The sequence below is a fragment of the Ambystoma mexicanum genome, chromosome 11, assembly GCF_040938575.1.
Source record: "Ambystoma mexicanum isolate Mex_15411 chromosome 11, UKY_AmexF1_1, whole genome shotgun sequence".
Classification (NCBI taxonomy): domain Eukaryota; kingdom Metazoa; phylum Chordata; class Amphibia; order Caudata; family Ambystomatidae; genus Ambystoma; species Ambystoma mexicanum.
In genome coordinates this window covers 1,196,970,013-1,196,995,855 of record NC_090934.1, presented here as the reverse complement: position 1 = coordinate 1,196,995,855, position 25,843 = coordinate 1,196,970,013, and the positions used below count along the sequence as shown (strand labels likewise).

The 25,843-nt window shown below is 44.1% G+C and overlaps 1 protein-coding gene across 2 annotated transcripts in view; it reads left to right on the top strand.

The window, feature by feature from the left end:
* The window catches only part of MAN2C1 (mannosidase alpha class 2C member 1), a 932,858-nt gene that overhangs the window by 605,847 nt on the left and 301,168 nt on the right, over positions 1-25,843 (top strand). For both annotated transcript variants that reach the window (XM_069624549.1, XM_069624550.1), the window contains exons 17-18: positions 187-269; positions 4,933-5,027. In XM_069624549.1, coding sequence (XP_069480650.1) covers positions 187-269; positions 4,933-5,027 — 178 coding nt within the window. The remainder of the gene's footprint in view (positions 1-186; positions 270-4,932; positions 5,028-25,843) is intronic.

Below are 25,843 nucleotides of genomic sequence, written 5' to 3'. Positions count from 1 at the left end.
GGAGGAACACAAACATGTTATTGTTTTATCCCAATTTCTCTTTTTGGTTCGAAGTTGGCTGAAAATGGTGCTTCGTATGGTGTTCTGAAAAGTATATTTGTGTACTCATGAAAAGTTATTTTTAAACAAGGTTCTCACTGCGATTGAAATACAGTATAGAACAGTTTTCGCCTCTGTTTATTGCAGCTCTTGTGACGGTGCCAAGCATGGGCTACACAATACTGAAGACCTTTGATACACCTTTGAACCCTGTAACAGTTATCCAACAGGTGAGTATTTGTTGAATGCACCTCTCTGTCCTTCCTTGTTTTGGACCAGTTAGTTCTGTAATCTGTTTCCTGGTCCACAATTTGATTGTATGACAACCGTACAATGCTCTATGCACCTGCTTTCCTCTAAAATATTGTTCTGATGGCTAATCAAGCCAGTCTCCCATAGGTTTGCATTTTCTCTCTGGGCTTCCGATTTGAGCATTAACCACATACAATGTTGCACTTCTTGATCCGGTTTGGGAGAATAAGCATTTCCCCCAGATCATGTCTTGTGGCCGTTCAGTGTCTTTTTGGAGGAAGTTATATTCCGTGTAGACGCTGGCATTTGGTGTGAATGGTGTTACCTTTGGTGTAAAAGATGTCCCCTCAATTTGGGAATTTTTTAATGCACACAAAAAGCAGTGTCTGAATACTAAAGTGTTAATTTGTTACTAGGTGGTTGTTCTCCCTTGTGGAAAGCAATGTCATTCTTGTGTATGGTCTATGTAGAAATGTCATGGCTCATGAAGATTCTTTTAAATGCTATATCCTCCTGCATTCCATTGCCCCCTTAAGTACTCCCTTGTGCGCCTACTCCTGAAAGAAACATCCTCAGACCCTACTTGCCCTACCAGTTACTGCCCTATTTCCATCACTCTTTCCTGGGGAAGCTGTTTGAGAAACTGGCCTTGCCCCAACTCAACTCACACACTGAACTTGTTGGTGACCTCCATGATGATCAATCTGGATTCCGAGCATCCAGAGGCACGGACACTGCTTTTATGAACAACCGTGAAGAACTGCTTGCATCTCTGGACTCCAACTCCCCTGTTGTCCTTATCCATCTCGATCTCTCCTCTGCCTTTGACACAGTCAAACACTCCATCCTCATAGAAAGGCTCCACAATACCCTTGGTATCTCAGAACGGGCACTGGACTGGCTGACCTCTTTCCTCACTAACCTCTCTTCCCAAGCCATCCTGGGCACCTTCTCCTCTCACCCTTCCCTCTCCACTTGTGGTGTCCCCCAGGGCTCTATACTCTACCCCTGGCTCTTTAACATCTACCTTGCTCTCCTTACCGTTTCCTTCTCCTCCAATTTAGTGTTACGCAGATGACACACAGCTCTTTTTCAAACTCCCTGCTGACCCTCTTGACCCTACATCATCCCTGACTGCCTATCTTCCATACAGTAATGTTGCACCTACAACAATCTCTGCCTCAACGCCTGTAAAACTGAGATCCTTCCCATCTGGAACCCTGCTCCCTCCTTCTTCCCTCACTCTGGCCTTCCTCCTTGGGCTCTCCCCCTCTGCCTTCAACTGAAGCCAGAAACCTAGGAGCCATCTTCGACTCCTCTCTCTCCTTCCTCCCTCACACACGGGACATTGCCAGGAAGTCCCACTTTCAGCTCTTCCTTCTCAAAGGAATTTTACCTTTTCTCACTTTGCCTCAAAGGCTCAGTGTGACTCAAGCCTTGGTTCCCTCTAGACTTGACAACTGCAATAGCCTCCTCCTGGATCTACCATCTTAAACTCTGCGACCACTCCAGCTAATCCAGAATCGGGCAGCAAGACTTATCCTTGGCCTTTAGCCCAGGGACTGCATCTCTACTGCACTAAAAAGTCTTCACTGGCTCCCGGTTGCTGCATGGATAAAATTCAAATCCCTCAGTATTATCCACGAGGCTGTCTGGGCCCGGGCACCACACTGTTAGACCTAATGGCAACCACCAGAAACGGTTTAATAACACCCTAACCGCCTTAAAAAAAGAAAAGAGGAGAAAGGAGGACAGACGGAGAAAAAATCCCTCCCAAGAAAATAAGGACATTTGGAAAGAGAGTGAAAACACATACAAAAAAATCATATGTGACACAAAAAGAAATTTCTACAATGAGCAAATAAATAAAGCCAGTAACGCCACAAGCAAATTGTTCTCAATACTAAAATCAATAGAAAAACCTAAGGCATTAGCTCCACCCTTTACTCCATCTAAGGTGGACTGTGACGATGTACAATCAGCCTTTACTGCCAGTCAACAAAGCCAGGATTCTGCTTCGGGAGGCCCAAAAACAGCCATCAGATAAAATAGATCACTCAGTAGGAGCATCGATCACATGCCAACAGGAACCTTTCCAATTTAAAAATGTCACCACAGAAGAAATACTGAGAACCCTAAATTCCATGAGACCCACCACATGTGCAGAAAATGACATTCCCCCAAAACTGATCTTGGAAAACGGCAACATCTTCCCTCCACTCTTATCTAAAATGGTGAACGCATCCTTCCGTGATGGACATGTCCCAGAAAGCATACATTCGGTCACTTTCACGCCTTTAGCAAAGAAATCGGACTCAGATCAAAGAGACCCCGGCAATCTGAGACTGATAACAAATTGCAATTAGTTGCTAAAAGTACTTGACAGGATAGCAACTGTCCAACTTCAAGCGTACGTGGAATCCAATAATGTACTACATGGTCGACAATCCAGATTTCACACAGCTCATAATACTGAGACTGCAATGTTGAACCTGCAGTCACACATGCTAAGCATCGTGGAAAAAGGGAACACTGGTCGCCTCATGCTGCTAGACCTTAGCGCAGCCTTCGATCTCTTAGACCATAATCAACTCAAATCGGCTCTAGCGAAGGTCGCTAATTGCTCTCCTAAAGCAATTAGCTGGCTAGACTCCTTCCTGTCAGACAGAAAATCCAGGGTTCATTAGGGTAACAATTTTTCATTCACGAAGACAATTGGCTGCTGCGCGCCTCAAGGAGCCAGCCTGTCTCCACTACTCTTTAATCTGTACATAAGACTCTTATGTCTGGTCCTTGACAAATTGGGTGCCTTTTTCATCAACTATGCAGACGACACTCAGCTGGCGGGCACTACGAACAGGATAGCGCAATGGTGGAAGAAGTCTACAAATCCATTGAGAACTGGATAAATAACAACTGGATATGTCTAAATGCAAATAAGACAGAGCCAATGGTTTTTCGGTCCAAGCCATGCCAGAGCCAAACTTAACAGCTCATATCAATCCTTCTGCATAAACAACATCCAAATCAAAGTGGTAGACAGAGTAAAAGCATTAGGGATGTATATGGATTCGTCCATGAGTGCCGAAGCCCATGTTCTCCAATTAAATAAGAACTGCGCATACCACCTTCGTCTCCTCAAATCAATCCCCCCTACCTGAGTGAAGACAATTGTTCAACAATAGCCAGAGCCACCATCCTATCAAGGCTGGATTATGGCAATGCCCTCACGCCGGGAGCAAATAAGGGTCATATCGCTAAATGCAACACTATCCAAAATAATGGGGTAAGGATTATAAAAAAGAAATCCAAAAAGGAACACATAAGCAAGCATAGAAGGAATCTACACTGGTTAGCTGTTAAGGAAAGAATTGCTGTTAAGACTATGACGCTGAGACACAGATGCATGCATGGGACTGCCCAGTCCTAACTGAAAAGCAAATTGGTCACAAATGTTCCAAAACGGCACTCAGATCGGACTCAAAAGGACAAATCGAAATTGCCAGATTCAAAAAGGCTAAAGGACTCGGAAAAGCCTTCCATATTAAAGCAGCCATGATGTGAAACAACATCTCTTTAAGACTAGAACAGAAATACACAAGTTTCCAGAAAAAACTCAAGACGCATTTGTTCAAGTGACAAACCAGTCCGAGGAAACTGATAACCCCAATGACTTACTGAGCGCCTTGTCCTGTGATTGTGTTTTGTCCCTACGTCTTCATGCCAGCGCCCTGATGCTTGCGAGCTGCTGGTGCTATATAAATAAATAAATAAATAACTTTATCTCACTAAATACTCTCCCTCTAGAGCACTACATTCCTCTGGCAGAAACTATGTGTATAAAGTGTTTTGCTAAACAGAGAATAGGTGGTCGTTCACTATCCTTAGTGGGCTACCTCCTATGGAATAGCCTCCCTCTCCGTCTGCACAAAGAGCAGGATCTTCTAAAATTCCGGAAGCTCCTTCAGACTTTCCTCTTTTCCTCCGCCTTCCCTTCTTCTCTCCTCTGATAATCCCACAGTTGCTGCGATCAGTGTCCTGGGCCCTTATGTATCCTCGGGGCCCCGACCTCCCACACCAATTCTACCCAGCTCCTGTCTATCCACAGCACTTGCATCTGCACACCCTCTGCTCTGGAGGTACGCACGTATACCTCCCATGGCCCCAATCCGTGTAGCACTCCACATTCCTAGCACTTCATCTGTGGCTCACCCATGACCTCGGACTCCCCCGCACTTACCCCTGCTTCCCTCTTCCTTGCTGCACTTGCACGTTTTGAATACCTACAAGGCATAGTAGGTTTGTCCTTCTGCCTTTTCCCCCTCTGCTCTTAAATATTGTGTTTTTAATGTTTTCCCACCCTTGCTCCCTCCCTGCCCTTTGGGCGCTTTGGAACATTATTTGTTATTTTATAAGCACCTAACAAGCAAATAAATCATGGGAAGATGGCCTTTTCTCTACTTCTTTGGTCTCTACTTGTGCTCTATGGGTATACGTTGGGGAATGCAGCGATTGCGGCCACCTAAAATGTATGTGTATAAGATTCATAAAGATCCCGTACAGATGACAGCAAGCAAAGTATCTTCTACATTTGTATTCTTTTCTTTCCCTGAAATATCCTCCTGTTCTGCATTTTTCTAGGCTGACTATTCTGTTGTCATGGAGAATGGGATCCTCCGAATTAATGTCGACCCGACTGGCCGCCTGACATCCCTTCGCTTGCTGCCCTCTAATAGGTAATGGGAAAGGCTTGTAGCACTGCACCTACAGAAGTTCCCAAAAGAGCACACACAATAATAATTTGGATTCTTATACGGCACTTCATGCTGGATTCCTCCATCTTTTAAGTGCTGCAATAATAGTGTTATTATCAAATGTAATTAAATCAAGAGGATACAGCATGGACTGCATGTGGGAAATGCATGAAGCATATGTGTAAATAAGTCTGATCTACTGATGCTGCTCTGGCAATTGGGGCGTTGCAATTTGCATTTCTACACCACTGATAATCCCATTGTCCTATTGTAAATCTATCCCCTTTATGATCAACGTTTGGGAAAATATCCTTGCATGAAATGTAACATCTACTCCAACCCAACCCACAAAGGAAATGGTGCCACAAGGTAATGGACTTTATTGGCCCCAATAACAGACATACTCTGCAACAGAGTTCCTAAATAGCTCACCCTGCTAAAAACCATCTCAGCCAATTGATTGGAAAAAGATAACTAACAATCTGCACTCGAACTATGTTACTCCAAAATGTAATCTGCAAAGATGCAATGTCTTATTTCTCAGAATATGTTGATATCAATAAATACTCCTACAAGCTGTCAAGACATGTAAAGTCACAGAAAGGAATAATTAGCCCTCTTATTTATGTATGTTATGGATATGGAGCAAGTCATGATTTTCTGTCAGAAGAAAAAAGCACTGTAAAAATACCATCTCATTTGATCCCGAATAAACAGTGTCCACTGACCCCTTGGATGAAGGCCAACAACAAACTCAAGCTATCTGTCAGGCTGAGAGGTCCTGTGTCCGCGGAAGCTGCTGAACCCCCGACAATCCCCCTGAAATGTAATTCTCAGAACTAGGTTTCAATTCAGCTCTGCAAACTACACCCCAAAGGGAAAGGGGGAAGTGGATAACAAAACAACACCAGGCTGACTGCGTCAAGGCTAACCAAAGCTGAACCTGCAGAGGATATAAGAAAAGCAGATACAAATCCTTTTATTACTTACTCAACCTTAAGAGTGGAAAGACTTTAAATCCTTAACTAATAAGTAAGAATCATACCTGGTTCTTCTCTTGAAATTTCTTAGAGAAGCTTGTAAAGAAGCTGAAAATCTCTCTTACTTGAGACTCTTGAAATTCACAGCAACTTCTTAATTTGAGCAATCCTGGAAGGTTTTGCTCTTTACCTTTTTTCCAAAATTCACTAGTTGTCCAGTTAAATAGTCTTTATTTTTTTCTTTCTTTTTCTTTCAAACTTTTCTTTTGTTTTCAAACTTTTTACAATTCAATAAAGTTTGTGAATTCTTGAAGAAACACGTGCAAAACACACACGCGGATAATCTCAATACAGAAGATTTGCACGTTAAAAACTTCCTGCGTTGAAGAACACGCGCACTGTAAGGAAAGTCCACGCGCAAAAAAAACAAACGCGCTTGTAAAAACAAGCGAAGCAGAATTCACGCGCAAACGGAATCACGCGCAGATAACACACGCACTTGTAAACTCCCCGCTGATGAATTTCCGCGCCTATTCACACGCGCCTTATAACCCACGCGCAAAAGAGTTCACACGCGGTCGAGTACACGCATTAAAACACACGCGCAGGAAACCACACGCGCAATTGAGTTCTCGCGCTGAAGCACACGCGCTTGAAAACACACGCGCTATAGAGTTCTCACGCGGCAAACAGATCCTCGCGCTTGGAAGCACACGCGCTAAGAAAACACACGCGCTATAGAGTTCTCATGCGGCAAACAGATCCTCGCGCTTGGAAGCACACGCGCTAAGAAAACACACGCGCTATAGAGTTCTCACGCGGCAAACAGATCCTCGCGCTTGGAAGCACACGCGATAAGAAAACACACGCGCTATAGAATTCTCACGCGGAAAGCCGATTCTCGCGCTAGGAATTACACGCGCTGGAAAACACACACGCTATAGAGTTCTAACGCGGCAAGCTGATTCTCGCACTACGAATCACACGCGCTGGAAAACACTCGCTCGCGCAAAAGTTCAAAAAATATAAATTCAAAGGTTACATTTTACGAGTTCTCACTTAAATGTCATTAAGATAAACAGAGCTGCAGTTTAAAACAAAGTCACTTATCTCCAGCACAATTTCTTAAAGATCTTCAGAGTTTCCTGTCTTCAAAACGAATTCCTGACAGCTGATAGCTTCTCCTGAAACCCCCAAGAAAGTAGCCGCTCAACTGCTAACGCCTGAAGGATAAAATCCACCAGGCCCAAGTCTAAAGCAGGAGCAGCCACTAAACACGTCCTCTCAGCTGGGGTTTAGATGATGAAAGGCAAAGAGTGACAGTTTAGAATGTTCATTGTTGTTCAGAGTGTTTTCCAACCAATCAGAGCTGTCACTGTGAAACTCCATTTTGCCTTGGGTCAGAACCAGGATTCTGAATCAGGAAGTTAAGGCCAAACCAACTACAATAGAAAACTTCCCACCCACACAAGGCTAATCTAAAAAGGATAATAAAAGAGAAATAATGGGAAAGAAACTTGAATAAGGGAAAATAGTCTGAATAGGGGAAGGAAACCTGACACTATCCCTTTTTTGTTCCACTGCACCAGGGAGATTTCTCCCATGTTTGTCAGTAGTTGAAATGCCGTTCAATCTGCCAAAGATCTTTCATCCGCCCCAGGGCAAGCTTGGGCCAACTGCAAATTCCCTAGGGCTTAATTAAGAAAGGCCCAAAAAAGATCCATTTAAGAAGTCTTCCCTAATGTCGGGAGTAATGCCAGTTTATTTTGATGAACCTGGCATTGAACAACCTAGATCATGAAATACCATTGCCCCCTTTTCTCGGCTCCCCCATCTGGAGAGATTCTTGGAGGAGTAAGTGCCAGTGTCAACCTTTCATAGAGGCAAATGATCTAGCATAGCGGTGTCCACCTGGCTCTCCGATCTATGACATTTGTATTGGTGCTAGAGGAAGGTGCTTTTGACACCAGAAAACTGGACATAGGAAAACATGCATAACAGTAGCAAGTTCATCATTAGGTGCTCTTCATTTTGAGGAATTGGTTGCACTAACGTAGAGGTATTCAAACTGCGCCCCCATTAACCCAGGGGCACAGATAAACAGCCTGACATTTTTAAAAAATTATTTTTTTAAGGGAGGGAAGAAGGTGGATATACATCTAATTTTGGGGTGTGGAGCGCAGTGAGTCCTATGCCCCAACTTTGTGTGTCAGCATTAGGGGCCCCCAAATGGGCAGGCATTCCAGAGGTTACATGTATGTCCCAGAGAGCATGGCAATCTGAATAATGACGGTCTGGAGGGTTTTGTTTAATTATTTCCAGCCATCAAACTTAAAGTTTTGCTGAGTAAAATACACGCTTGTGTGCACCGGATAAATAATGCGTTGTTCCTGCATTCACCGGTTGCCCATCCAAGAATAATGAATTATCGGTCTTGCGCCAGGCACTTCCATATTTATTGGCTCCCAGGAGTGCATGGGAGTAGACCAAATACCTGCATCCCTATCTGAATTAGGTATTCATTATGTTTTTGTGGTGTTTTATACAACGCTTGGAATGGAAAGGAAGGGGTTGAGGTAAGAGGGGACATAAAGGGGACAAGAAAGACATGAAAGTAAGGGAACAAAAACATTCCCACCGGGTCAGCAAACTGCATTCCTGAAGGTCCAAGTGCATCGTTGGAAGTAGCTGGAAACCCATGGCAATAGGTACACATCAATCACAGCAGGCCCAGAGGATTCATGCAGTAGTGACTAGAGTGGGCAGGGGAAGAGTCAAAGGCGTTTTAGACAGATTATGTGAGTCCCCCCGGGTAGCTTGTGGATTTAATCCAGGAATTAAAGGGCCTGGTGGAGAGTCACACTCTTGGGTGTACATGCAAGTACGCACACTCGCAAGTGCATCCTGTAAAAACACAAATGCATGCACATCTTGCAGTTTATTTTTACATGCAAAAAGGTGCGTATGAAAAGAAGTACAACAATTACTTTTATCAATCAGACCCAATGTGTTCATTTTGTGGCGTGAATACAAGTTGTAGTGTTGTGGCAGCTCAGGTCATTGGTATTCAAAAAAAGAGCCTGAAAAACGTATTGCAATGGCACAGCATTTGGAGATGGGTTCCCAACTTCTTTTTCTCAGGGCTGAACTTGCCATGCTCAAAGACCAGTAAAAAATACCATGCCTGCCCCTGTGCCCCCCCAGCACCTCGCATACACACATAATTATGTTGTTTGTATGAGTGTGTTAGGCACTGTGGTGCCAAGGGGACGCAGAAGGCATCTTTTTACTAGACATCTATCATAGATGTCCAGTAGAAAATGCCATGCCTTTCCACCATCCCCCCTGCAAATTACCCCCCCCCCCCCCGATTGGTTTGTCGGGCTCCCCCGCTGTGCTTTGTTGCTATGGCCTATCTGGGAAAAATATTTTTGCCTCTCCAGTTTAAGAAGTCACCAGCCGCCATTGGCCCTGGGACTGTGCTGGGAGCGGGGTAGGGGGAGCACAGGTACTGTGGTGGGGGCAGGATGGTGGGGCCATGGCATAGTAGTGGGAACAGGGTGGGGAGAGCCCATGGTCTGTGGTGGCGTGTAGAGATCCCAGGGACTGGGCTAGGAGTGGGATGACGGATCCCAAAGACTATGATAGGGGCAGGTGAGGGGAGCCCAGGCACTATAATGAGAGTAGGGTGCAGTGACAGCGCGCAATAGTTCATAGCCATTTGGACATACTGTCCATTTGGCATTTTTGGGGTGACCCTGCCCACATTTTTCTAATGCCACAATTGTTTGAAGACCACTGCACTAAGGTAATGATCAACCAATGTATAGAGGATCCCCATGCATTAACATGTACATGGCGGAGTGGAGAAGTAGAAGGAAGTCCAGAACCAGGCCAGGAGTGGATGGGGAGGAAGAAGTGGTGCTGGTAGTCCTGATGGCTAGAAGATAGTAGGCTGCTTAGTAATAGTGTATAACGCCCAGTGAAGATCACAAGCCCCAAAGGGAGGTTGCAGGGTTGTCCAGGAGGGGTTTTAGGCAGAATTATATGCAGTACCCTTTGGGAACACCACACACAATTAAGACTACAAGTGACAGTACAAATTCACCTTTGGTACAAGCCTGTACTAGACAGTAAAAGTGGGAGCGTGGCTGAGCAGCCAGACTTATCTCGAGAGCAAGTGAGCAGTATCAAATAGTTACACAAAGGACAGCAATTACTATGATTCAAACAAGTAAAAGCAGTTGCAAAATCAGGTTACCAATACACCACACCACTCCCAATAGATTCTGGACAAGTTTAAACTCAAAATGAAGTAAGCACTTCAGCAATTTAAAAAGGGAGGGAAAATCAAAGTTAGGCAGAAATTGAGCTGCACCAAAAGGTAAGTAAGCAGGGCAATCTAGAAAGAGGAACTACAGTGATGGAATCAAATCAAATAGGCTTAGAGCCAAAGTCAATAGGACAAAACACTTCAGAGTAGTTCGCGGTTAAGTCTTTGCCAAGAGTTTCCGACGAAGTTGGTCGGCAGAAAAGTTAGTTTAAAGAGTAGACAAGGACAAGCCTTCGGATTGGCGAAAGGTTTCACACACCTTCACCGCGGCTGGACTTAACGAACAACCGGATTTGCACAGTACCTTTAAATGGAGAAGCTGTAGCTGAGGCGGACGTTCCTGGCAGTTCCTGCAGGCTCACGGTTCCTGAAGCGACTGTCGGACTGACATGAAGTAGGAAGACTGGAGGGTCCTGCACTGCCCAGGGAAGAAACCAGCAGCATAGCCAAGCAACGAATAAAAGGTGCGCTCCTTAAAACCCAAGCAGGGTACGACCTTCCTGGCTATCCGGCCCACTGTAGCTCTGTACAGCGAATTCGACCAGAGGAAGGAGTCCTGGCTTGCAGTTTGGACAAACTGGTTGGTCCCACCAGCTCAGGGGAAGAAGATTCCGGGAGGATCTTGTCTGTCGTTGGAGTTTGAGGATTCGGACCTGCAGCAGGGCTTCACCTGGTGGTTCAGTCATTGTAGGGGTCCTCTTCCGTCAGCTCCTCATCGGTTCTTTCGTTCCAGTGGCGACTCTGCCTTTCCAGACCGAGAGACCTGCTTTTTATGCAGTTTTCCCCCATTCACACAGCCTGGCTGTCAATCACACAGCAGGGTGGCTGTCTGGCCGGACAGTCACCTAGCCAATCAAACAGGAGGGCGACTTGGGTTACCAAGGGAACCCATGGCCGTGGTCCTGAAACCCCTCTCTCACATCCTGCCTACCCAGACTTCCAGGCGCCTAAGGAGGGCTTCTGTGTAGAAGCTCGTGAAGAGACGGTGAACAAAGGAACCAAACCTGGTTTGGCACGCAGAGAAAAACACGAGAGAGACATTTTCAAAAAGAAATGGCGAATAAACCCAGCCGGAACTGTATAAAAACTTACATGGTCTAGTGGGTTTAAGTTCGAGGCTACCAAGATAGCCTAAAACAATACCCAGGTTATTTAAGATAACCACGGTAGGAAAAATAGGGTAGTTACCACTGCCACCAGCCAAGTCTTGATGAAAAGGTAGCAAAACAATGCTCCAAGAGAAACAGACAAAAGGGATAGTATTAACCCTTTCCAGTACTCCATGTAAGATGGTTTATACTGGGTCTGTGGATTTAAAAAGACTAATAAAGTCAATGGCAACTTTACATGTTCTGGGAGACGGTAGTCAGTCCCAGAAAATAGAGTCTGAGTTGGGAAGTCTAAAAGACAACCTTGTGTCACTGCACTGAAGCTGCTGTGAAACGCACAGTAAAAAGATGATGCCTGTGGAGTAGGTGAGGCTCCACAGTCTATGAACACAAAAATGTTAAACACACACAGCAAAGCACATGTAAGAATGGGAAAAAAGGGCTCACACACTTACCAGGTGAAATAAATAAATCCTAGAAATCCAGCAAAGGTGCTGAGGGACTCAGTAGGTAAGGGAAATTAGCCATTCCTGAGAATTCTCCCTAACAAGTGGTGGCCCTTGTGAGAATGCAAGCAAACGTCCCCTTTCTTCAGAACCCATCTGCCCGTCCACCCAGCTGAGGCCACCCCAATCAAACAGTGATTGTGAAGGAGCAACACTCAGCCATGAGGCCATCAGCCAGCCAGCCAGTCAGCACTGGCATTGAGCATGATGCTGGGGCTAATGGGAGGGTGTAGTGCTGTTGTAGGGTGCCTGCAGGTTTCTGGCGAATCATTCTGCCATGATGGAATGGCGATTACAGCTGATGGAGTGATCCAGAAGCTGCGTTGTCTTGTGGGACATACTACTGATTATTTGTCCCTACAAGTCATTATTCCGAAGCATCAACTAGATCCTTTTGTTCTCCTATGCATGCTTACGAGCTTAGCACATATTTGTACTCTTATCTAGAGCAATTCGCACCGATGCCACCTCTCTAGGGATAACAGTTTAACAGTTTGTACTTCCTGGTCTTGTTTAATATTATGTTCCCATTCCACTTTTATCTTTTGTGATGGGGCATTGGAGTCCTCAGTTGTCTCCTGCATCATCAGTTACTCCTTTACTCTTGACTTTGTCTCATGTTACCCAATGCCCATCTTTGCTGCTCACTGCAGTTCTGGAAGTACACGGTTCCATGTCATTTCATCACAGGATATTTTTTCGCTGGGTTTTTTACCGCGATTTTATTTTAAAAAAAACCCATTGAATGTTTTTACATTATTTTTGGGGGGGTTTCCCCCGAACCCCCCCATTTACTTTAATTTGTATTTATTCCCAAACACCCACACCCCATGGCTATAATTTACTAACCCCCCCCAAAAAATTGTGATGGGTTTTTTAGAAATAAAATGTGCGGTAAAAAACCCAGTGAAAAAACATCCCACAATGATAGGACGTCGCACCCCCCGACTATGGCCCCCTACCGAGTAATACAAAATATCCCATATACTTTGTCCACAAATAATGAGATGAGACAGAGACCTTTTCTGAACTTTTGAAAAACATAATTTTATTGGTGAGCATTTGTCACTTCAATTTCCGCTCTTGCGAGCACGGTACCCTGGTATCCGATTGCCAATTCAGTCACTCCCATTTAGTCAATGGAGCGAACAAGGCCACTGCATCGGTCGTCCCAACCGTCCCTAGTGGTATCAGTGCCTGTCTCCTCCATCTTGGCTGGTGAAGCCAGCGGTTATAGCTTGCGGAAAGACCGTAGCGTGCCTCCTTCTCTAGGACCACCCTTGGCATCGTCTGTAATCGTTGCTAAATGTAGTCCTTAATTTACCCCCATTTCTAGAACTACAGCTTGAGAGGGGAGGATGGCTGCTGATGCCTGGGCTGGAAGAGAGACCTGGCCCTTTCAGCCCACGCTATTTATGTGCCTCTCCAGGCTAGGCCATTTGCAGCCGGGCCATAGGGGGGTACGCACTGGGGGAGGAGAGTCCACCGAGGGGGTGGCCAGAGGGGCGGCCCGATATGCCAACTGCCCCATGCGTGGGCTGGTGCTTCATCTGCTGAGCAAAGGATTGGCAGAGCAAGCACAGGGCTGGATGAACACCTGTAAGCACAAGGAAAGAAAGAAATTGTCCGGAAATGTTTGTGTTACTCATTACGGCTGGGAGTGCTACGTGCAACACTTGTTTCTTTTCCTGTGGACGCGCTGCTGAAATTGGGCTTCTACACCTTTGAGGACTTGCGCTTTAAAACACCCGGGCTAACGCAAAACATAGGTGTGTCTTGGTGTGTTCCGGTGTGGTATGGTAGGCAGGGGTCCTACTGGTAACTGTGCAATGACGTTGGCTCCTGTGGAAAAAGTGCTCCCTAGACCCTCAATGCACACTACTGGAAAGTAAGTGAAAGTGAAACTCTTTGCAAGCTATTTGGAACTGTACTTGGAACTGCATAAGGAAAGAAAAAACAGTGTGTGGCTGACCGCGGGTTAGTGTGGCTGTGGGGGGGTTGAAGTGCTAGTGTGAAGACCTTCTGTCTCAGTACCTAACACCCATCACCTCATAACCCACTGTATCTAAACAATTATACTATTGTTATCAAAGTGCTATTGAAAATGGTAACTGTTAAACTGAAGGGAAAAAACCCTTAAGAGAAGGAAGCAGAGGAAGATAACTTTTTATCTGCACGTTTAAAAAAAACACGACTCTTACGCATTTTCGTCCTACCACGTTGGGTGCACGTCTACCTGTCATTGTCTGACTCGCTGCATTTAGAAAAGCCATCCTGATTGGTACTAATTTGCCCTTAGATTGTGCCCTTCTTCCGTCATTCCAAAGCCCTGCGCATGAACCTCAATCAAAACGCGAGCAGCCAAACGTGTGGCCGTGGCTGCACAAGACCTAGAGGAGAGCAGTGAGTGGGGGGACTAGAGATAAACTCTGCCATGCCAGTCTACACAGCCTTCTCCTCCGATTCCTTGCTTCAAACTGAAACGGGTGTAATGGTCAGTGCCTCATCACTAACAGGATGCTTGTCCCTTATTGTTGCCCCTAAATTTAACTCTGTCTGCAAGTCGAGAGCATGCCCGCAACATACTGTGGCTCTGAAAAACGTGGCTGGGGACAGTAAATCAGCACAAAAAATCTGATTTGTATCCAATCCTCAGCAATCGTGTATCTTGCGACCCTTCTGTAATTCCCATTAATTTGACTGCGACAGGGGAAACTGCCACAGACACTAATACAGACATTAACACGGCTACTGACTTCTGTACAGATTTCACAAACAAGCTCATGGCCTCACTTCCCTGCTTAGGTCCAAAAATAATTGAAACTGTATTAAGGGCCCTAATTACTCCTAGTACTGGACTGGGGTTCAACATCTCTACAGTAATAGCACGTTTATCAGCACAAGGTAGCCCGCCGCTCAATCTTCTACTACTAATACTAAGTCCAGTGGTAAACCCTGTTAATCCTGGTGACAAGGTTGGGAGATCCCAGGAGATTCTGTTCCTACCAGCTGTGACCACTGGCGCTGGAGTAGTTACTCCGAGGATAGAAGCTGCAACTACTGCTGCGCAAACAACTAGATGATCTGAAACGAGAGCTGCATCAACGCTCTCTTGTCAGGATCTTGCTGATTACCTGGAATCCTCAGCTGTTGGGGACCTCCAAGCGGAGGGGACCCCTGGAAGCATTAGATCTTGCAGCTGAGAGCAACGTGAGCAGCTCACCAACTGCTATGTTTAATATACTGGAGACCTTATTGGAACACTTGAACTCCAAATGTGACAATATGGCTGCAAGCCTAGAAAAGGCCTGCAGCCAATCTGAAAGAACAATGGTTTGTGTACAAAAGCTAACCAATGCAGTCTGCGCCTTAGCTAAGTCGCAGGACAAAATCAATGCAAATGAGGTTGGAGAGGCGCTAACGAAACAGCTAAATGTGGCCTCTGGTGCACAAAATATAGTTGTGTATAGGCCTGATCTGAATTCTACAGACTGGTACCAACGCAAGAAGAAGAAAACCTTTAAGCAAGCCATAATGTACGAAGAACTCTCGGGTAATGAAGAGAAGCAACACTAACGTAGCCTTTGATTTATCAGGCATAACAAATCAGCGCCCCTCGGCATTGACGGGCAAGATTGCACAAAGATCACAGGGCGCATTGAAAAAATATCTGGTCTGTCTAATTGCGCCACTCTAGCTTTGACATTATTTGAGCACATGCCTGCGAACAACGTTGGAGATGACACTCTCAACTCTAAATGCCACCAAAGTGTCAAGCAAGTAAGCCGCCGTAAATTAAAACAGCCAATTGCTCCCACTCGGTTAAACACAGTAATGCAACAATGTGGTATTGCAGGCCCACAGAAGGATAAAGAACAAGATAGGAATACTGCAGAAGAAACGACGTATAAGCTGGAGGGTCTGTTCGTGGCTCAACACTCTGACACCATGATAGTGGTGGGACGCACCACAAACTGTCTCAGTAGAGACAGAGCTAATTAACATCTCGCTGAAGGAAGTGCTGGTAGTTCCCAAGCCACTTGCCAAATCATCGGCTATCCAAATCCAGAGCATTTTTTGTGACGCCAAGAGCTCTTATATTAATCGATCCCGAGTATTAGAGCGGTTTCATTCTGTGGTCCCACTTTGATTTATCACCAGCAGTGATATACGTATTGTGGACATACGTCAGAACTCTCCCAGTGTTAAAAATGCTACATCAATTGTTTTCTTCTGTGCTGACCTTATTCAGTCTCATCTTGCTCTGCATAAATTGGGATAGGAGTGTACATCCGTTGAGGTGGACGGCCGCCCGGGGCATAAGTATGATGGTAAAAAGACTGAGCCAGGGGTAACGAGTAGCCGTAGTTCCTCATCACTGAGAGGTCACTCTACTCTCCCTGGCAGATGCCCAAATCAATTGCCGACTACTGATGAGCAGGGTGATGAGTTTCACTGGCCATGGCTGGCTAACAGCCACCCTCCTAGTCGTGATCCCAACTGTTATTCACTACCGCGCAACTGGAACACGCAAGGAAACTCTCATATCTTTGAAGAAGATGGTCTGTTGGCCCACAATGACAGATTTGACATCATTGCATTACAGGAAACCTGGCTCACGACTCCTATAGTATTTGATGGCTGGAACACTCTCTCCTGCACAGGCACACAGGGCCCAAGATGCTGCCAGAAAGGGGGGTTGGTATTAGGAGGCTGTACTGCCTGAGTTTAAGGAAGTTTTCGTTGGCAGAATTTCCTTTTCTCAAGCCAACCGGCTCTCGACTAAGAAAGATCTTCTAATTGTCAATATATACGATCCTCCCTACAAAGGGTGCTGTGCGTTAGTTACTAAGGCAGTTAAGGCAATAATTAGTAAATTGAGAGAAAGTTTACATATAGTCATCTGTTTAACGTGAGAATACTGCAATTAGAACCATCCGAGTTGTATGACCCGGTCGGAATCTCCTCTTCGGCCGTTTCTGGCCGACTAGATATGTTTTGTACATGGGGCTCTAGTTGGGCTAGTCTGCTCTACTCCTGTAATTTTATGGTTCCTACCCGTCTGATATTCCACCAAAATACACACAAATTGGGAAAGTAACCAGTAGCATAAAAGACTATACTTTTGTTTCTAACTCATTTAATTTCATCATTGATATGTGCGTATGCAAAAGGTATGAAAGTTATCATTCCCCTATAGTGGCTAGTTTGAATCTTGCAACTACGATCTTGGAGCTTACTCACCCTAGGCAAGTGATGATTAATCCTTCATTGAACCGTATTTCCTGGCATGAAGGGAACCTAAGGAAGGCTTCTGTCGTGGCCCAGGCCAGTTTGGATACATACTCAAGGGCCTAGGGCTCTCCCCGAAACAATCTCGCTGATGTAGCTGAGATAACAGCCATCAGTCACTTTGAAATGTGTTTGAAAAACATTAAGGGCTGTTCGGTAGTGGTCCCCAAAACTTATAATGGGATCGGTATCGGCCCATACAAGAAACACCAGCATACGCCTGACAAAGGAAACAAAGACAAAAAAGTGCCCTGGGTTATGACCTGCAAGTTCCAGCTCACTGGCAGTTAGAGCCAGTTGCTCATGCCATAGAGGTAAAAGCCATTAAAAAGTCCGATGTTTTAAGGAATAGTCTACATGGCATCTACATGGCGTCTCCTGGAACACTCATTGCAAAATAATGATCCGGAACAGTTTGGAAGATAATTAATGGTGCTAGTTCTTCCTGGCAACACGTGGCAAACCTGTGTGGCGCAACACTTTGGAGGGGGTGTGCTGAGTAACATTCCCGCCCATGTAATAAATTCTAAAAGGTCTTACACAAGAAACATGACATACATGGCATTATAACGGCCTGTAAGTCCTCTCAAAACCCAGGCCAGATGGGATATGCAGCTCCTTAATCAAGACTGACCCAGCTGTCTGAGCAAGGGCCCTGAACTGGCTCTTTCGCTGGATTAGTGTGTTACAAACCATCCTGGCAGGAGGGTATAATTGTTCCAGTCTTGAGGAAAGGTGAGCAAAAAACGGAAAAGTGTCCCGACAGGTTCGCTAAACATACATATAACTTAAATATATAGTAGTCTCCCCAATACCAAGGGCATAGCTCGAAGAGACTATCGCTTACTCAACTCGAGTTACTTAGAGAGTCCTGACATGGACTTCCTATATATCTGAAGAAGCTCCTTGGTATGTGTTTATTATTAACATGCCCACCTAAATCTTCATTGTGGTCTTTTGAGATCTTACGAATCCACAGATTCTCATATCTGTTTAAGAATTTTACAAAAATATCTTTTTTATTATTTCTCACAGGCAAGGTCTGTAAATTACCAAGCACAATTGACTCAAAAAAAATTCCAAAACAAGCACAATATATACAAATGGAGCAAACAAGTATCCATAGTAATATACACAGTTTTTCATACAAAATCAGAATTCAATTATTCAAAACATTTGAAAGGGGTTCAAAAATCAAACAAATCCACACAATGTGAATGTTGAACACAATTAGCCCCCTCTTGAAGGTTGAAACCATCAACAGCTAAATTTTAAATTCTCAGTTCAGCTGGGGGCATTTCCAGTTGCTAAATCCACACAATGTGAAATGTTGAACACAATTAGCCCCCTCTTGGAGGTTGAAACCATCTACAGCTAAATTTTAAATTCTTAGTTCAGATGGGAACATTTCCAATTACTGACTAAACTCGGGGTGAAGAAAGGTGAGCATACAGATCCAAAAAACTATTGCTTTCTGGCGATGTTAGACATTCCAGCAAAAATCTTTGCTCGAGTTCTGTTATCAGAGATTGGGACTGCCGGAGGCACGAAATATTATACCATCAAACCCAACTGGCTTTCGTAAGGGCTCCAAAACGACTGTCAATTGTCTTGCCTTGAATACCATCATACAGCAGGCATGGCTCGTACGCAAAACAACAATTCACGCTGCATTCATTGATTTTAGCCCAGTGTTTGATACAGTTGAATGGAGCAAGAATCTGGAATAAACTGTGTGCAGGTGGTATACCTCCAAATCTGCTAAAAAGTATAATCTACCTGCATGATTGCACCTGGGTGAAGATTTGCACGGATCAGGCAGGCAGGAGCACTGATTGGATTGTAGCATCTAAAGGGCTCAAACAGGGGTGCATATTGGCACCCATGTTGTTTAATTTATATCTATCAGACCTAGGCAATGAGATTGCTAACTATTCTGCGAACCCACCAAAACTGAGTGATAGATAAGTGCACTGGTTGGATTACGCTGATGACCTCCTCCTCCTAGATTCCACACCTTGGGGTTTGCAGGCGTCATTGAATAAACAAGCACATTACGCTAAATGCAATTCTCCTGTCATAAACATCGACAAAACAAAAATGATGGTCTTTTTCGCCCTAAATGTGGGAAGGTGAAAAGGTTCACTTGGTTGTTGGAGGGTGTTTCAGTCGTAGTAGTCTCGGTTTTCAAACATTGTGGCATTCACTTGGATGTAGAACTATAGGTGAATCGGCATTTAGAAAACAAACAATTGAAATCCGCAACAATAGCTGGAGCCATTGGTTCTGTCGCAGATAAGGGTGGCAGCTTTTCCCTTAAAGCTATTCTACAACTCTTATCAGGCAACGATTATACCTGTTGTCCTATATGGGGCAGAGACTTGGGCTTTGTTCTTTAAGGAAATTAGCAAATTGGAGGCAACTACTTTAAAGAGAATGCTAAGGCTACCCCCTCGAACGTCCATTGAAATGCTTTACCAGGAATTTAATGTATCACCCATCTATGTGAAATTACAGATGAGCTGTTTAACTTTGCTCTGGAAGGTATATAATGCCCCAGCTGACTCTCTCTTGGGCTTATTACACGCGGTAATACTAACCAGAGCAGATTTCATGCCAAATAGCAGAGTAATGAAAATGTGGTCCACTGCAAAAAGGTGACTTGAGATGGCACCAGGCAAAGTGCTTACCTGGCCATTTGGGAAATACAAAAAGCATATGAAGAACATCCTGTTGGCACAGTGCCATGGGTCACTATTGGTCAATATGGCAACTTTATGGAATATATCTTGGCTCGAGACAAAATACCAAAGTATATTCCCAGCTTTTTATGAAACGTCTTGGTGTGGGATTATCTAAAAGTTAAATTTAACACCGAAAAGATGAATTAAATAGTCAGGGCCTGGTTTAATACACAACGGAACTGTAGGCAATGCCGTCTGTGTGGGGATGTATGTGTGAAGTCAGCTAGACAGCTCCTAATGTTCTGTGAGGCTCTTCAGTCTGTACGGGAGGTCGCACTAAGAGGTGCTGGAATATAGGTGACGAGACCGGCAGAAGACTTATGGCATATGTTCATGAGTGGTAATCAGGACACATGCATCCACTATTTTATAATTGGGTGAAAATTGGTTCTATTTTAGCAGGTTTATTATTATTTTTTTAACTCTATCATTTTAACGAGATACAATATTGGCATATTCATAACATTCACAGAATACACTTCAACTACTACATTTTTAGTGTCAACTCATCTAATTATTACACTAACCATAACACTTTATAATCTTATCAACTATAATTCAGTTCAATTTATTGGTACAGCACTTTAGCAGAGATTACCAAAATAGACACCACATACACAACAAACACAAACAACAAGATATAGTTTCTTATTATTTCTCCATCCTTCACGTCAACCATTTACTATAAAGATACTTGCCTCGACCATACAGTTCATCAAATGGTCCCCATATTTCGGAATATTTGCCCTCTTGTTCCTGTTTCTTTAGCATAACTCTCTCATAACTAGCCAGGATTCACAAACCAGATAACCAACCTTCCACATCTGGCTTTCTCCTCGATTTTCATACCCTCAGAAATTGCTTAGCAGCCACCATCAATACTCTGCTAATCCACCCACTATGTTCTCGAGATACCATACACCTCCCAGTGTTTGAGAGCAGAATTGTTGAGAATGACGACCTTGGTAATTCTACTCCCAGTATTATATCCAGCCTGTTCAAAACCTTGCTCCAAAATCCTGTGTGTAATAGGGCACCCCCTTTTTGGCCACAACCCCAGCATGAGTCACAATTAGCCATACATAAGTTAACCATCCGTGCCGGGGAACAGTATAGCCGACACAAAATCCTTTGACGGATATATCGTAAGTTCAAATCCATTTTAGAATTTGTGCTTATTTTTATCACGTTATCCCAATCTTTTTTAGTTACGTCCTTGCCCAGTTCCTTCACCCATGCCTGTCGCAGGTTTTCCCATGAAGTCACACATGAACACTCCATTGGCATCAACTTCAGATCAGTGGAAACCATATATGGAGAAGAGTGAAATATATTACAGGCTTTCGGCCTCCCTTTCATAGGGCTGTTTATCATTTCCTGTCTTTTTGTGAGAAGAGATTCCAGTTCTATAGAACGACCCTGCTCTCTCTTCCCTAGACCAAATTTTGTTTTCAGCGTGCCAAAAGGGACGATTTGTCCATCTTTCCACACATCCTGCACCCTTAAAATACCTCTCTTTAACCAACTCTGCCAGCATAAGGTCTTGTTTCCAATCGCTAGCCCCAAATTGTGCCATAATGATGCCTCATGATGAATCCATATATTTTCTCCTCAATTGGTCATAAAAGATCTCAATGCATCTCCAGTTGTTTCTATTGTAGGCAATTTAGCAACCAGATTAGGCATTTCCCCATTGTATATACAACTTGCAAGGAGTATGGCAGAAATTTCTCTTTCACTATAATCATCCACAATGGCATACAATTATTTGTTTCATTAAAGTATAATGCTGATTTCTTTAGTACAAACTCCCTGCAGTAATCCTTCAAATGTGGATACCCAAAGCCCCCCCTCACGCACTGGCCACATCAGAACATACAATGGAATTCTAGGTCTCTTGCCTTCACCCCAAAGGAAATTCTGAAAAAATGTTCTCGGCGCGTCTAATAACCTGCTTCGTGAACTTAAGCGGAATAGATTGAATGATGTAAAGAACTTTGGGCAAAAGCACCATTTGTATTGCATTGACTTTAGCCCAAATATTAAGCATTAAACGATCCCATTTTAACACATCCTTCCGAATTACCTCAACTATTCTGGCTACATTAAATTCCACCATTCTCTTCAAATCTCGAACTAGATGGACCCCCAAATACTTCACACTTTCCGTAGACCACTGACAATTCCATGAACTCAAGTCACTGCGTGGATGAGTAACATCCAATGGAAAAACCACTGATTTCTCCCAATTGTTCTTATGACTTGACAGGCAACCCACCTCCTCAAACATACTCTTAAGCTTATCCCCACCCTCCTGTGGGTTAGCCAATATTATGTCAGGCTGAGAGGTCCTGTGTCCGCGGAAGCTGCTGAACCCCCGACAATCCCCCTGAAATGTAATTCTCAGAACTAGGTTTCAATTCAGCTCTGCAAACTACACCCCAAAGGGAAAGGGGGAAGTGGATAACAAAACAACACCAGGCTGACTGCGTCAAGGCTAACCAAAGCTGAACCTGGTTCTTCTCTTGAAATTTCTTAGAGAAGCTTGTAAAGAAGCTGAAAATCTCTCTTACTTGAGACTCTTGAAATTCACAGCAACTTCTTAATTTGAGCAAACCTGGAAGGTTTTGCTCTTTGCCTTTTTTCCAAAATTCACTAGTTGTCCAGTTAAATAGTCTTTATTTTTTCTTTCTTTTTCCTTCAAACTTTTCTTTTGTTTTCAAACTTTTTACAATTCAATAAAGTTTGTGAATTCTTGAAGAAACACGTGCAAAACACACATGCGGATAATCTCAATACAGAAGATTTGCACGTTAAAATCTTCCTGCGTTGAAGAATACGCGCACTGTAAGGAAAGTCCACGCGCAAAAAAAACACACGCGCTTGTAAAAACACGCGAAGCAGAATTCACGCGCAAACGGAATCACGCGCAGATAACACACGCACTTGTAAACTCCCCGCAGATGAATTTCCGCACTTATTCACACGCGCCTTATAACCCACGCGCAAAAGAGTTCACACGCGGTCGAGTACACGCGTTAAAGCACACGCGCAGGAAACCACACGCGCTATTGAGTTCTCACGCGGCAAACAGATCCTCGCGCTTGGAAGCACACGCGCTAAGAAAACACACGCGCAATAGAGTTCTTACGCGGCAAACAGATCCTCGCGCTTGGATGCACACGCGTTAAGAAAACACACGCGCTATAGAGTTCTCACGCGGCCAGCCGATCCTCGCGCTTGGAAGCACACGCGCTAAGAAAACACACGCGCTATAGAGGTCTCACCCGGAAAGCCAATTCTCGTGTTAGGAATTACACGCGCTGGAAAACACACGCGCTATAGAGTTCTAACGCGGCGAGCCGATTCTCGCGCTACGAATCACACGCGCTGGAAAACACTCGCTCGCGCAAAAGTTCAAAAAATATAAATTCAAAGGTTACATTTTACGAGTTCTCACTTAAATGTCATTAAGATAAACAGAGCTGCAGTTTAAAACAAAGTCACTTATCTCCAGCACAATTTCTTAAAGATCTTCAGAGTTTCCTGTCTTCAAAACAAATTCCTGACAGCTGATAGCTTCTCCTGAAACCCCCAAGAAAGTAGCCGCTCAACTGCTAACGCCTGAAGGATAAAATCCACCAGGCCCAAGACTAAAGCAGGAGCAGCCACTAAACACATCCTCTCAGCTGGGGTTTAGATGATGAAAGGCAAAGAGTGACAGTTTAGAATGTTCATTGTTGTTCAGCAGTGTTTTCCAACCAATCAGAGCTGTCACTGTGAAACTCCATTTTGCCTTGGGTCAGAACCAGGATTCTGAATCAGGAAGTTAAGGCCAAACCAACTCCAATAGAAAACTTCCCACCCACACAAGGCTAATCTAAAAAGGATAATAAAAGAGAAATAATGGGAAAGAAACTTGAATAAGGGAAAATAGTCTGAATAGGGGAAGGAAACCTGACATATTATCGTCATATCATCTGCATAACATAGTACTTAAAGTTTCCTATCCCCCCCACTCTAAGTCCTCGTAGTCCTTGTTCCTGTCTGATATAAGCTATCAAGGGCTCCAATGCCAGATTAAAGAGGAGAGGCGGTAACGGACACCCCTGTCTGGTACCCCTAGTCAACGGAAAAGAAGCAGAGAGCTCTCCATTTACCCATATTCTTGGACTGATTGAGGAGTGTGAAGCTTTAATAGTTCTCAGAAAGGCATTTCCAAAGCCCATTTTCTTAAGCGTGAAAGAAAGCCCAAATTGACTTTATCATACGCTTTCTCAGCATCCATAAAAATGAATAGAATATTCCATACTTCACCTTTTGGGAGCCCAGTTAAATCTATAATAGTTTTAATATGATCGTAGCCATGCCTCCCACGAATAAACCCATCCTGGGAATGCTCAATCAGTTCACCAATGCACATGTCCAGCCGATTGGTCAGTATCCTGGTAAATATTTTTGCATCCACTTTAAGCAATGATATTGGCCTGTAATTCTCACATTTAGTATGATCCCTACCTGGTTTTGGGATTACTGAAATACACGCCACCCACATTGTTGGGCACATAACCCCCTCTGCCATAAAATGATTATATAGGCTACATAGCAATGGTGCTAATTCAGGCCCAACAGCTCTGTAGAACTCAACTCGTAGCCCAACCAGGCCCATGGATTTACCTACATTAAGTTGATCAATAGTTCTCCTCCATGATCGGCTGATCAATCTTTATTGGGTTTCAGGATACAATGATGTATAAAAGTTTCTAAAACATTCACATATATCTTCCCTTCTCACCTTCGATATTCCATGCTCCTTCACTATTTTTTAAACATATGCCTTATCAATTAAACCTTTCAATTTGTTGGCAAGTAATCTTACCACCCTTATCTCCCGGTTCCCAGTATTTCTGCTTTATATAGAACAGGCCTTTCTCACTCTGCATATCCATTTCACTCTTCAGGGATTCCCATGCCCTATCCATCTCCACCTTATCCACACTACTTGACACTTGAAATTTCTTCTGTAGCTCGCCTAACCTACTCTCCAGAAGTTTTATTATGAGGAAAATGAATGTGTAATTGTAATGTTTTGGCTTTGATATGTAACATTTTAGAAGTTGGCTTGTCCAACTGTATAAAATAAAAAAAGTAAAAAAGAAGTGACTCCTTTTCTGGGCAGCTGCACCCATGCTCTCAAAGTGGGTTAAACAGTAGCCTATCTAGTTTGGCAAACAATAGTGGTCCAAGAGATGGAGTACGAGAATGTGGGATACACAGCGAAAACCTGGCACAATTCTAGAGAGGGGAAAGCCACACCAAGAAAGGGCTGTAGTTTCATATCGTGGCTACAGCCTCAGACATGCCAACCCTCCCGATTTCGGTGTGAAGACTCCCGATTTTGAACTGAAAAATATTGCAAAATATTGCTATTTTTCACGTTCTCCCACCTAAAATAATTCTAGCCCTAATGCATGCCTGTGGGGAAATTAATTTCTCCCAAATTCTCTCTTGAAATCTCCATCGTGGGTGCCTCAGAATGTTGGCATGTATGCAGCCTGTAAATGGTAGGGTCAGCAGGGGGCCTAGGAGAAGACAGCCAGAGGAAACCTATTCCAAAAACATCCAGTAGAGCAACCCGAAACCTGATATGCCAGCCATTCACTGACAGCAGATTAGTAGTATCTACTCGAAGGCTGTAAGGATGTTGGACCACCCGAAAACGGCACAGTCCAGTCTTGTTGGTGCATGAAGAAGGAAGCCATGTTTATGGTGGGACAAAATCTAGGCGTAACTCACAGCGATGTCCAGGACCAGACCTCTGCATGAGACCTCCA